Here is a 14,728-nt window from a genome sequence, read left to right as displayed (position 1 = left end):
TTGGGTGTTACGAAAGGTGCTATATAACTCCACAGATTAATTACATTTCCATTTGAAAAGAATATATTCCCTGAAGTCCAAATTTGACCATTGTGACTTGTCCCAAAGATGGCAGTGAATAATAATAACTATTTGTTATGATGACAGAGATGAGATGAAGCAATTTTGAAGTTAGTGTTTCCCAATATGATGTATATGATGTATATGTATATGATGTATATGATGTGGAGGGTTCCAGTGGGAATAGAGCGCACTGTCCAGGAATGTAGCACAAAGCTTGTGTAGATCATCTAAAGAGAAGATTCCATGTTCTCTTCTGATAGAAGCATCGCTGCCATCACTGAGGAATAAAGTCTGGCGGTAATGCAGGCGGAGGAGAGTGGATCGGGGATGGAAGACATTCTGGACGGCGTGGAGGAGCAGCCTTTTCTGCCTGCACGTGCCCGGAAACGTAAAAAGTCCCTTAGCTCGTCCGAGGGTTCTGGGAATGAGCAGCAGGATGAGGCTGAAGCTATTGATATCCGGGGTGAGAGCAGAGACTGTAAGGTGATCATAAAGCTTGCACAGGATAGTGCATCCTTTAAGGAGTGGAATTCAGTGGCATTGTCAAAGAGCCTAACTGTAGCTGTGGGAGTGATCAAGAGTGCGAGTGTCCTTAGAGATGGCTCGCTGCTGGTCGTGTGCAAGGACGCGGCTCAGCAACGGAAGGCGATTGGAACTAAACGTCTGGGTGGAAAGGACATTCTTGTGTCTAATGCTGAAAGAAACACGGTCAGAGGAGTTATCGTAGGTGTCCCTACGGCGACGTCTGTGGATGAAGTTAAGGAGAATTTGACTGGAGTTACGGTGGTGGACGCTAGGCGTTTGAAGGTGACCCGGTTTGGGGTAAGATGTGACAGCTTGTCGGTAATGGTAACACTTGAAGGGAGGTGCCTGCCTAGTAAGGTGTTCATTGGGTACATGTGCTATAGCGTCAGGCCATATGTTCCGCCGCCCCTGCGTTGCTTTAAGTGCCAGCGCTTTGGGAATATTGCAGCGGTCTGTAGAGGGAAGCAAAGATGTGGTAAATGTGCAGGAGATCATGAGTATGGGAAGTGTGACGTGGGTGCAAAACTGAAGTGCTGTAACTGTGGGGAAGAACATAGCTCTGCCTACGGGGGATGCAGGTTTAGCAAAAGAGCTGCTGAGGTGCAGAAAATAAAGGTCTCTCAAGATATATCCTATGCAGATGCAGTCAAGAAAGTTTCAAGTAACGAGTTTAGAGTAAATACAGAGAGAGGAGCCAGCGCTGCTCCCAGCCAGGGCGAAATGAGAAAGGCCAGCGTGGCTCCCAAGAAGTGTGAAGGTTTCAAGAGTGGAGGTCCCAAGTGTGCAGGTTCCAGAATTAATGAGAATACCCTGGTTGTGGATAGAGAGGATTTTGTACTCTTTATGGTGGATGTTGTAAACTGTGCTGCTCAGACTCAAAGCAGAACTGAAAGGATCAGGATCATTGCTAAAGCTGCAGGGAGATTCCTTGGAACAAAGGAGCTTGATTGGGCAGATATAGAAAACAGGCTAAAGGCGCTAAATGGGAGTCGGAGTGATGGGGGTCTGCTTTTGGGGAGTCAGAGTGATCAGAGTGACGAGATGGGGGTGGGGGTGGTCTCCTGTCCTCGTCCAGTCTCGTAGACGCACGGCTACCAAGCAGCGACATCAGTGGAAATATTAAAGCCTGTAGAATGAAGCCTAAAGAATAAAGCTGTACGGTGGAAGCACCGAACGTCAAAGAAGGAGAGGAAGATGAAGAAGAGTCTCCCTGGAATAAAGCCGGTTGTTGTTGTTGTTGTTGTTTTATGGCGGTTGGCATCCGAGTGTTGCATTACCGCCAGACTTTATTCCTCAGACGTTTCGTAGTCCTCAGACTCTGTCGTAGTCCGTAAAAGTACTCCTCCCATTGCTTTGGCGTTACAAAGCCCATGAGGTCATGATGTGTTTTTGTGACTAGAATAGTTGTTGTGTCAGAGACCAACCGGCTTTATTCCAGGGAGACTCTTCTTCACCTTCCTCGCCCTCTTTGACGGTCGGTGCTTTGGGAAGTACAAAGCCCATGAGCTCCACACTTGGAACCCATTCATATGACATATATACTTGTACCACTGTGTTTATGTGTCATTGTTTTCAAAGCCCATGGGATCAAAGCGGAAAGAATGAACTCGGCTCCACTCCAGGGAGACTCCTCCCCACCCTCCTCGCCCTCCTTGACGTTCGGCGCCCCGGAAGCACAAAGCCCATGAGATCATGGGACGTCTTTGTTGTTTTACAAAGCCCATGAGGTCATGGGACGTCTTTGTCGTTTTATCCCTTAGAAGTCCTTCTTCCATCACTTTGGCGTTTCTAGGCCCATGAAGTCCAAGCGCGTTAGAACATCCTCTTGCTCCTCATCCTCGGCTCAGTCTCCAACACCCCCCACCTCTATAAACGTTTACCCAGCCCTGTGCTACATAAGTAAGCAACCACAGCCTGACACAAACCCTGTGACTGGATCGCCAGAACGTTCCGCAGATTGAACTCCCGCCCATTATTCCGAAACCACAAGGCCAACCCGGCCCTTTCCCTATCATAAGCCTCACAGCAAATCAGCACATGCTCGACAGTCTCTGGCACCCGACAGTGACCACACAGACCGGTCGGATGTTTGCCTATCCTACTTAGTGACCAATTGAGTCCAGTATGGCCAATCCTCATGCGGGCGAAGGCCCTTTCCTCCCACGCGTTCCTGCCCATAGACCCGCAAGGACCCACACTACCCTGTATGTGATAGAGATGCCGTCCAGTAACACAGTGGCTCCAAAATTCCTGCCAAAGGCCGACCACATGACTCTTGATAACAGGCTTGATTTCAGATTTGCTTAACTCAACCGCCACATCAATTGATGGCCGCCGAAGGGAACGTTTAGCCAGTGCATCAGCCATTTCGTTACCATCCACCCCCACATGCGCAGGGACCCAAATGAAGGAAACCCTCACATCCTTCCTGGACAGGGAGAGCATCAGACAGAAGATGCCATTCAACACATCCTGTCTGCAATCCGATTTCCCAGATTTAATGCTTTGCAATGCAGAAAGGCTGTCAGAGGCCACCACAATGCCGCAACACTGCAAAGCAGATTCCGCCCATTCCAACGCCAACCGTATCGCTATAAGTTCCGACGTGAAAACAGAAAGGCGATCTGTCAACCTCTTCTTGACCGCTAGCCCCAGGTCAGGCACAAAATAAGCGGCGCCAGTACGCCCACTCTCAGGATCCCTAGACCCGTCGGTATAAATAAACACATCACCTGAGTGCTTATCGATGAGCGCTTGAACGGCAAACTGCGGTGCCCTCCCAGCGACTCCTCTAAGCTTGCCATGCAAGCTAACATCAACAGGAGCCGGGACAAACTTCCACGGAGCTATAGCAGACAAAGCCACCGACGGGCTCACACGCAGATCACCAACCCCCGCAAGCCGCGCCTTCGCATTTCCTACCTGGCTGAAAATCATACCGCCAGCCTCACTCTGCCCCCCATCAACCCTGAGAAAGTCCCTCACCGGGTGAAAGCCGGTTGTTGTCTGAAACAACAACAACTATTCTAGTCACAAAGACATATCATGACCTCATGGGCTTTGTAACACCAAAGCAATGGAAGGAGTACTTTTACGGACTACGACAGAGTCTGAGGACTACGACAAAGTCTGAGGAATAAAGTCTGGCGGTAATGCAACACTTGGATGCCAACCGCCATAAAACAACAACAACAACAACAACAACAACAACAATTGGATGCCAACCGCCATAAAACAACAACAACAACAACAAGAGCCCTCCTGACCACCAGAGGGCAGTGCTGAAGCCCTCAATGGACTGCCCTTTAAGGATGTGGCTGCACGATCTGCAGAGGAAGCACCATCAGCAGGATGACATTAAACACGTGTTCAACATCCTCTGGAATATTCTGTCCTGAGGCGCATTGATGTTTTAATGCTACGAAGGCAAGAGTTAAACAACCATTATAGCGTTTTGACATCTTTCTGCAGATGGGGCAGCTCTGCAGATTGTGAAACTACAGTAGTCATCCAGGATTCATAGAACCATAGTTACATACATTATGTTTTCATCTCCAACAAAAAACAAAATGTAAATGTATTCCATGTAAACAGATGAGGCGGATTCCCACAAAGCCACGTGTGAATCCACTGCATTTCCAAAGCAGAAGTGACTGAAGACTGAAGCCAGCTTTACACAGAGATCATGTGGCTTTCTGAGAGACTCCACCCTTAGAAATAACACAGACGATTACCAAAAAATCTACCTGAACCAGAGGGAAAACCGGTTCAATGAGGATTCCACAGAAGAGTCAGCTTTGTTCCCACACCTCCAGCTCAATCCAAACACATGAACCATGTTGTTTCTCTCAGTTACAGATCACAGCTTCACACTCTCATGTGAATGGCATTTCTTGTGCGTTTGAAAGTCAGATGTGTTTGGATTGAGTGGTGAACCTGCTCCAGCGCCACGACTTTGACACTGACCTTCCGGTTCTGGACATTATGTTCAGTCCAGTGCCACTCCTGTACAGGCCACAACACATGTTACTGCTTACTCTAGGCACACTGTAGGTCCTGTCCCCATGGCAACGCTGCATATGGCCCTGGGTCTGACTCTGGGTCTGACTCTGGGTCTGACTCTGGGTCTGACTCTGGGTCTGACTCTGGGTCTGACTCTGGGTCTGACTCTGGGTCTGACTCTGGGTCTGACTCTGGGTCTGACTCTGGGTCTGACTCTGGGTCTGACTCTGGGTCTGACTCTGGGTCTGACTCTGGGTCTGACTCTGGGTCTGACTCTGGGTCTGGGTCGTTTAAAAGTCCCATAACATGCAAAATCGACTTTTCAGAGCTTTTAACCTTCTTACATTGCTATTTGTGCTTCATATATGTCCAGAGTGTTTTTTTGATTGATTCCGGCAGTGTTTAGCTTTAGTACATGTCCTTTCCTCCAATCTCCAACCTGACGGGGGACGTCCACAAGACCGCGTCATACCCACAGGCACGCGTCATCATCCCCCCTCACCCTCCCCCTCTCCACCCGCCCCCTTCCCCCCCGGCTCCGCGCTGCTCCAGGCTCCAGTGTCTCACCCTACAAGCCCCGGGGTTTTTCTGCTTCGATTTACGACGAAACACGGTTCAAAGAGGCTCAAAACTTCAATAATGATATTGCACTCTTTACTATTATCACAATGGTGAAGGTTTATGTGGAAGTTGATGCAGCAACCGGGACAATAAACGGAGAGAAGTTCTATGGGGCACACACGCTCTCGCTGAGACTACGTCACGGGTTGGGCGGGGGAGCCAGATGGCTCTTCACAAGGGTGGGGGCGAATATCAAACCAAGCCGTTTGCATTTCCGGGTTGGTGAGGGGGTCCAAGGTCTGGGTGATATTTCTTAACTATTATGTTATGGGTGTTGCACAACCCTTATTATTATCAATTATACACTTAGGATAGACTACGAAACGTGAAAAAAAGCATGTTATGGCATCTTTAAAGAAAGGAAACTTGTTGTTTTGACTGTTTTGATGATTAAAAAGGGTGAATTTGAGTTTGTGCAGGTCTGTTTGAATGTACTGTTTCTTAAAATAGTGATTTTGTAGAATGTCATGAGCAATATATCTATTATCGCATGTATCGTAAAATCGTGATATTGTATTGTGTATCGCATCGTGAGGGACCCTGAGATTCCCAGCTGAAGGTGTCACTCTTTTGAGGCTGTAGTGGCTCATCTCCACAGGGACAGTCAGGATAATACATCATGATTCAGTTGTAGTCATTTAACACCGTTTTAGAAAAACAAGATGTTTCGCTTCTCATCCAAGCGTTATGCTTGAACTGTACGTCCCACATGTGAATTCTGCACAGAAATGAGACCTGCAGAGGGCAGCCAGACCATGGCGGCCAGACCATGGCGGCCAGACCATGGCGGCCAGACCATGGCAGTATTTATAGTCTGGGTGTTGAATACATTCCCTGACCCCAACACGGAAAATCAGATCTATGTGGACGGCGCGCGAGGGGGCGTGTCGGCAAAAATGACTACATTTCGCCCACTGGGCGGAGCCTTGTGATAGGTTGGCACATGCAGAACACAGGCTGGCACGTGCAGAACACAGGCTGGCACGTGCAGAACACTGGCTGGCACGTGAAGAACACGGGCTGGCACGTGCAGAACACGGGCTGGCACGTGCAGAACACGGGCTGGCACGTGCAGAACACGGGCTGGCACGTGCAGAACACGGGCTGGCACGTGCAGAACACAGGCTGGGACGTGCAGAACACAGGCTGGCACATGCAGAACACAGGCTGGCACATGCAGAACACAGGCTGGCACATGCAGAACACAGGCTGGCACATGCAGAACACAGGCTGGCACATGAAGAACACAGGCTGGCACATGAAGAACACAGGCTGGCACATGCAGAACACAGGCTGGCACATGAAGAACACAGGCTGGCACATGCAGAACACAGGCTGGCACATGCAGAACACAGGCTGGCACATGAAGAACACAGGCTGGCACATGCAGAACACAGGCTGGCACATGAAGAACACAGGCTGGCACATGCAGAACACAGGCTGGCACATGCAGGGCACGTGCAGAACACTGGCTGGCACATGCAAAACACGGGCTGGCACATGAAGAACACGGGCTGGCACATGAAGAACACAGGCTGGCACGTGCAGAACACGGGCTGGCACATGCAGAACACAGGCTGGCACATGCAGAACACAGGCTGGCACATGAAGAACACAGGCTGGCACATGAAGAACACAGGCTGGCACATGAAGAACACAGGCTGGCACATGCAGAACACAGGCTGGCACATGCAGAACACAGGCTGGCACATGCAGAACACAGGCTGGCACATGCAGAACACAGGCTGGCACATGCAGAACACAGGCTGGCACATGAAGAACACAGGCTGGCACATGCAGAACACAGGCTGGCACATGCAGAACACAGAGCAGTGTGGCTCACCTGGGGTTTGCCCTCTTTGTAATGAGGCCTGAAGTCTGAGGCGGCTCCATTCCACTGGCTCTGTGCAGGGAGCAAACACATAAAGGCTTTAGGGTGGTGGCGAGGCGGGTGGCGTAGCGAGGCGGCTGGTGGTGGCGAGGCGGGTGGTGGTGTAGCGAGGCGGGTGGTGATGGCGAGGCGGGTGGTGTAGCGAGGCGGGTGGTGGTGGCGAGGCGGGTGGTGTAGCGAGGCGGGTGGTGGTGAGGCGGGTGGTGGTGTAGCGAGGCGGGTGGTGGTGTAGCGAGGCGGGTGGTGATGGCGAGGCGGGTGGTGTAGCGAGGCGGGTGGTGGTGGCGAGGCGGGTGGTGTAGCGAGGCGGGTGGTGGTGAGGCGGGTGGTGGTGTAGCGAGGCGGGTGGTGGCGAGGCGGGTGGTGGTGGCGAGGCGGGTGGTGTAGCGAGGCGGGTGGTGTCATCTTTAATACCAGTAAATCAGATTTGTAGTTTTTAAGGTATGAATGGTATTTATTGAGTCTTAAGTATGCTCAGTAAAAACTGTAATAAAGTGATATTTCGACACATTTAATTGTCATTTTAAAGTTCATGATTCAATTCAATATATTTGACGTTAATTGTTTAGAAGTGATTATTGAAAATACTAAAACTATATTTGGATGAAGGTGAAATCTTCATTACGGAAATATCTAGCCCACAATAGATTTATTACATTCTAACAACACTTTGTGAATCAGTATTTTTCAGTCCTTTGTAAAGAGACGAAACTGGAAATTCAATTGTAGTTTATTATAGTCTGAGACACATATGCTGCTCACCATTCAGATCTGAATCAGTTATAATTGAAAGTGTATTATGGTTCACTTCATTTGGCCTCGATTGGCTGCCCCTGAAGGCTCATACTGACCATTTGTCCCAGAGAGATCTGGGCTGAGGCCGTCTTCAAATCATTTGGATCTGAAAAGAGAAAAGTACAGTCTTTAAGTTTCTCCTTAAGGAAACGGAAACACAACATGGCTTGAACGTTCTCAATAACCTCATGTTAAAACACAAGATAATTCAATACATCTGATATGTTCAGCTCAAAAGGCTGTGGGCCATGGGTCAAACCGGCTGCACATCTCCACACTGTTGACTGCGTTTGCAGAGTCGGGAGCAGGTTAAGGAGTGGCAAAGGAAGCACAGAAGGCACATGGATAAGCTGCTTTTGCAACATTTATGTTGTTGTTGTGTTACTTTCAATGGCGGTTGTCAGCCCAGGTGCATTTACTGTAGCTGTACGTCTTCAAAGTATGTAAGTATTGAGTATTGCAACATTTATTGATGCACAAAAGCACCTTGCACTATGAGACATGATGGTCAAAACCTACAGTGTGTGCCCTCAGGCAATATACAGACAATTCTGTGACCACCAGAGAAACTGCAGGTCAGTTTGAGATGACCAGAGCTGCAGGACAGAACAGCTCCTCCTGTTCTCTGTGCAGAAACCTCCTGCACACACCGCTTTTCACCTCCTCACACAGAAATGTAATTGAACTGAATAAGTCTCTCCTTTTGTCAAATTCTGCAGATGTAAAACATCCAAAGAGTTGTGTTAACGTGTTCACGCCCGTCCACGCGCCCGCGCGGATATGTTTTATGATCATAGAGGAGCTAAAATTGTAATAAAACAGTTTGGCACAGTTGGCACATATTTGGATAACAAATATACTTTTTGATACAAAAAGGTCAACAGCACCAAAATGCCTGTTCCAAGAGATCTGAAACATTACACAGTTGTTGTCAACAAGATAAACATCCTGTACAGTTCTTATCCTGCTTCCGAAGAGTGCACACGCTTTTTTGCTCGCTCCGCTTGCTATCGCTGCTTTCCTTATTTATTTTGCTTTTTAATCAGTTTTTGTCTTCCAAACATTTTTACTTTGGACTTTTTCAACATTTTTCCAGTTTTAACGACATATCTGACGCCAGCGACATGTCCGGGAGAAGAAGGGAGAAAGACTGTGAACGCTGTCGGAAATATCAACAAGAAATTAATGAGCTGAAAACACGGATATTTGTTTTGGAATCTGAAAAAGTTCTTCACGATACCATTCCTGTGTCAACCGATGGTAAGAAGAGCATACTTTTTACAAGAAAAACTGCTACTTTCAACCTAAACCGCAGTGACTCTGTGTCGTTTCCAAAACTGTCTAAAAACCAGAAAGACCAGGCTGTTTCTTGGAACAAACTTGGAGCAAAGCCTAAACGATACAAAGATAACGTGAAGTCACCTAAAATACAGCTCACCAACAGATTTTTACCACTTTCAGAGATGGAATTAAATGAAAAAAGGAAAGATGACGTGGCCAAAATACAGCGAGGAGGATCTGTGCCAGGAGCCAAGTTCACGCAGATTGTTTTAGTTGGGGACGGCGCGATAAGTCACGTGACGCATGAAAAGATAAACACACATTCTTTTCCAAGCGCCACTGTTTCTGAGATACCGTCACTCTTTCCAAATATTATGGCTAAGCATGGAGGAGCTAAACAGCTGATTGTGCACGTGGGTGCAGTGGACATGCGGCGGGAACAGACTGAAGTTTTGAAAAAAGACTTCTTGAAGTTATTCGACGTGCTTGATAAAATGGAAATCAAAACATTCATAAGTGGACCTCTTCCAAACATCGACAGGAGGATAAACAAGTTTAGCCGGCTTCTTCAGCTGAACACATGGCTGTCCAAAGAGTGTTCCCCGAGAGGACTACACTATATTGAGAACTTCTATCTATTCTGGAAACGAGAGGACCTGTTTAAGAGAAATGGCCCCCACCTATGCAGAGGTGGAGTGAGGGTGCTGACAGAGAACCTGCTCCACACTCTGAGGCATTGGACTGGGCCTGGACAGGGTCCTGAGCAGATAGTTAGAGAAGAGAGGAATGAGAGAAGAATTCCTGCTCCATCAGCCAGAGACCGAGCCAATGTTTCAACATCAAAAGCACCACAACCTCAGCCTCCACCAAAGGATTCATCAGCAGCTGCTCCACCACCACCAGCAAAGGATTCAGCTCCAGCTGCTCCACATTCACCTCCACCGCCTCCAGCAAAGGAACAATCTTCAAAGGCCTTGGACCCATCTGTGACAAGCCCAACAACATCCCTGTCATCGCCCCTGCCTTTACACCAGCCCTGGGTTCCCCCTGCAACATCTACTCCCACTAAAGATTCATCATTCTCCTTCTCATCTCCACTCTCACCCATGGGCCTTCCCAGCCATTTTGAAAGTCTGATCAAATCAGGCATTAAGATGGCTCCACTCACGCCCAATATAGCAAGGGCTATGTCAGTACCGACTACACCAACAAAAGCCCCACCACCCATCCCCCCTCGCCTCTCACCTAGTCCCAAACTCTCCTTGGCTACAAAAGCCCCACCACCCATCCAACCTCGCCTTTCACCTGGTATCTCCCATAGCTAGGATGCACTGGGTCTCAGCGTTGCCGGGACTTATTGTCACATTAAAAATCAAACAAACCCGGGGCCCTATGTAAAAAGAGCCCCCCCTAGTGCTATTTCTGTAGTCACATCATCACAGAGATGGAAAAACAAAATGCGAGTCAGGCCCAATCTGAGAAATGTGATTCATATTCCCTGTGAAAAGATAAAGCCCAGTCTCACTGAAACTAGTCTGAAACTTGCTGTGCTAAATGTCAGATCCTTATGTAACAAATCTCTCTTAATTAATAATTTTATTTCTTCTTATAATCTTGATTTTATGTTTTTAACTGAAACATGGCTTGACAAAAACACAGGAAATGTAGTTCTGATAGAATCTGCTCCACCCAACTTTAAGTTTGAATCTGAAACACAAGAAAACAAAAAAGGGGGTGGAGTCTGTGCTGTCTTTAGAGATGAAATAATTACCCGCAGGTTGTCTTTTGGGGTGTTTTCATCATTTGAGTATGTATTCTTTAAAATGGAGCTAAAACGGTCTCCATCCATTCTCTTCATTGTTTTATACAAGCCTCCCCAGCACTGCCAAAGTTTTATTGATGATTTTACTGAGATGCTTTCAGTCATATGCACAGACTTTGATGGTTTGGTCATTACAGGTGATTTCAACGTGCATGTTGATAATATTTGTGACAGAAACGCTAAAGAGCTTGATGCTGTCCTTGAAACCTTCAGTCTTACTCAGCATGTGAGAGGCCCCACCCACAGCAAAGGACACACTCTAGATCTCATAATTACAAAGGGGGTAAATATTTCAAATGTTAATGTGATCGATGTTGCTCTGTCTGATCATTTCTGTGTCTTCTTTGACCTGTCTGTTTCTCCCAAACCTCCGGTTGGTCCTGCAGTTGTTCAGAGGAGACACATAAGTGATGGCACAGGTGCACTGTTTATGGAAATGATAAACTTTGAAAATGTCTCATGTTCTAATGTAAATGATTTGTTGAACTCTCTTACATCTAGTGTTTTGAATGTTCTGGACACCATCGCCCCTATAAAGGCTAAAATGGTTAAAAATAAGCAGAAGGCGCCGTGGAGAAATTATGATTCGGTCAGGGCACAGAAAAGGGAGTGCCGCAGGGCCGAACGGAAATGGCGCAAGTCAAAGCTCCAGGTTCAAAAATAGATTTACAAAGAAAAGCTGAACATGTACAACCTAATCTTATGTAGAACTAGGGAAAGATATTTTTCTGAAATAATTGGAAGCTGCAGTAACAACTCGCATGTCCTGTTTGCCACAGTAAACAGATTAACAAACCCTCCAGCTCAGCTGCCGTTAGAACTCATTTCCACATCCAAGTGTAATGAGTTTGCATTATTCTTTAATGACAAAGTTCAGGGCATTAAAAATGCTATAAATCCCACAATGCAAAAAATTACCCTAAAACCACCAAGACACTTAGAGCTAACTCACTTTGCACCAGTAACTGACAAAACTGTCCATGAGATCATCACCAGTCTGAGTTCATCTACATGCTGCCTTGATGTGTTACCCACCAAATTTCTAAAGTCTGTGCTGAACAGTTTGTTAGCACCATTCACTCACATAGTTAACATGTCGCTTCAATCTGGAACATTCCCAATGTCTTTGAAAACTGCGGTCATAAAGCCTCTCCTAAAGAAGAGCAGTCTTGATGCCGCAGTACTGAGTCATTACCGGCCCATCTCTAATCTGACATTTTGGGGCAAAGTCCTTGAAAAGGTTGTTTACCAACAGCTCACAGATTTCCTCTTAATAAACAACTCATTTGATGTTTTTCAGTCAGGTTTTAGACCTCATCACAGCACTGAGACTGCTCTTGTCAAGGTGACAAATGACATCCGCCTGAACACTGACACGGGCAAAGCCTCAGTCTTAATTCTGTTAGATCTGAGTGCTGCTTTTGACACTGTCGATCATGGGATCCTCTTACAGAGACTAGAGGACTGGGTAGGCATCACTGGCACTGCCCTAAACTGGTTAAGGTCCTATCTGGAAGACAAAGTACTTTGTTGAAATTGGTAGCTGTCTCAGACCACATGACCCTGACCTGTGGAGTGCCCCAAGGGTCAGTCCTGGGTCCCCTTCTGTTCAACCTCTACATGCTGCCGTTGGGTCAGTTGATACGCAGTGAAAATGTGTCCTATCACAATTATGCAGACGACACTCAGATCTATGTTTCACTATCGGCAGGTGACTATGGACCAGTAGATTCACTCTGTCACTGCATCCAACAGATCAGTGTGTGGATGCAAAACAACTTTCTCCAGCTGAACTCAGACAAGAGTGAAATAATCGTTTTTGGCCCACAGAAACAAAGAGAAAGTGTTAGCGGTCACCTCCAGAGTCTCGCTCTAAAACCTACAAACCAAATTAGAAATCTGGGGGTAATAATGGACTCAGACTTGAACTTTAATTGCCACGTCAAATCAATAACATCAGCAGCTTTTTACCATCTAAAAAACATTGCCAAAATCAAAAATATAGTGTCAAAACCAGATTTAAAGAGACTTATCCACGCGTTTGTCTCCAGTAGATTAGACAACTGTAACGGCCTGCTCACTGGTCTCTCCAAACGAGCTGTAAAACAGCTGCAGTACATCCAGAACGCTGCTGCTCGGGTCCTGACCAGAACCAGGAAGTACCATCACATTAGTCCTGTTCTCAGGTCTCTGCACTGGCTCCCTGTGGCTCAGAGAATAGACTTTAAAGCAGCTCTGCTTGTGTACAAGTCTCTCCATGGCCTAGCACCAAAGTACATCTTGGATATGTTAGTGCCATATGAACCATCTCGGACTCTGAGGACCTCAGGGACCGGCCTCCTGCTGGTGCCCAGAGTCAGGACAAAACATGGGGAATATGCGTTTCAGTTTTATGCAGCTAAAATCTGGAACAGTCTTCCTGAAGATGTGAGACAGGTTCTACTCTGACAATGTTCAAATCTAAGCTAAAAACAGTTTTGTTTAGCTGCGCATATGACTGAAAGGATTTTTTCTTTGCACTCTTCTCTTTTGTTTGTGATTTTATTAGTTTAGAAAATCAGTTGGATTGATAATTTTTAATTTAGTTAATTTTATTGTAGTTAATTTTTATCTTTGCACTCTTCTCTTTTGTTTGTGATTTTATTAGTTTAGAAAATCAGTTGGATTGATAATTTTTAATTTAGTTAATTTTATTGTATTTCTGTTTCTGTAATTTCTTTGTGATTTGAATGCATTTTTCCTGCTGTGTGAAGCACTTTGAATTGCCTTGTGTATGAAATGTGCTCTACAAATAAACTTGCCTTGCCTTGCCTTACAGTGAACAGCATAAGCACACAATGAAGTATGTCATGCTCAGGACCATTACAAATTGACAATATTCAGACGAGACTAAAAAAAATATGTTTTGTTTATGTTTGGGCCTCTGTAGTGTAAGTTCTGAAGCCCTGGTGTTCATGTGCACATCTGAAGAAACTAGAAGGCCTAAGCTTTCTAATGATGCATCACACTTGCATGTGGAACATAAGATCCTCTTTTAATAAGCAATGCCATTTGGGTCCAACCATTGTGCACAAGGCGAAATAGGCGGATGGGAACAGGTTAAGAGTGGAGACTCGCAGTATTCAGGTTCATGTTGCGCTTCAGTAGCCGTTGGCCTTCAGAAAGCAAGTAAGTATTGATTTCCTAATCCACGCCCCCTGGATTTCCATAGTGTGTCACATTTGAAGAAGTTAACAATAAGATACAGGACTTGACGGTGTAGTACCTCATCCGTCCAGGAGTGTTGTAGAAAAAGATTCAGTTGTAGTCATCTGAACACAGTTTTTCTACAAAGTACAGGACTTGAATTTAGAATATGAAAGGTCCCATAACATGCAAAATCGACTTTTCAGAGCTTTTAACCTTCTGACATTGCTATTTGTGCTTCATGTATGTGCCCAGAGTGTTTTTTTGATTGATTCCTGCAGTGTTTAGCTATATTGAAGACTATCTCCTTTCCGCGAATCTCCAAACTGACGGGCGGTGGGGCAAGACCGCATCATAAGGGCAAGCACGCGTCACCATCCTCCCTCACCCTCAAATTTTTGGGCCGTAAATTATCACGATTAATATTTTTGTTTCTTAAAAGGAATTATGGAGGATTTTTTGCCGGCAAATCTGAGTCTCATTTCCTCGTGGCGTGGACAGCCGAGTAGTTCATTCACATGTCAATCATAGAAAACACCTAC

The 14,728-nt window shown here is 46.4% G+C and overlaps 1 protein-coding gene across 2 annotated transcripts in view; it reads right to left on the bottom strand.

Annotated features, from left to right (window-relative positions):
• Window positions 1-14,728, bottom strand: part of slc37a1 (solute carrier family 37 member 1) — a 49,971-nt gene that overhangs the window by 14,885 nt on the left and 20,358 nt on the right. For both annotated transcript variants that reach the window (XM_072444180.1, XM_072444181.1), the window contains 2 exons: window positions 7,954-8,003; window positions 7,055-7,114 (listed from right to left, as the gene is read on the bottom strand). In XM_072444180.1, the coding sequence (XP_072300281.1) occupies window positions 7,055-7,114; window positions 7,954-8,003 (110 nt within the window). The remainder of the gene's footprint in view (window positions 1-7,054; window positions 7,115-7,953; window positions 8,004-14,728) is intronic.

This window comes from Eucyclogobius newberryi, unplaced genomic scaffold (assembly GCF_026437365.1).
Source record: "Eucyclogobius newberryi isolate DKJ021-1_F unplaced genomic scaffold, fEucNew1.0.hap1 SCAF_14, whole genome shotgun sequence".
Lineage (NCBI taxonomy): Eukaryota > Metazoa > Chordata > Actinopteri > Gobiiformes > Gobiidae > Eucyclogobius > Eucyclogobius newberryi.
The sequence above is the reverse complement of the archived record's forward strand: the minus strand, read 5'-3'. Positions and strand labels throughout refer to the sequence as shown.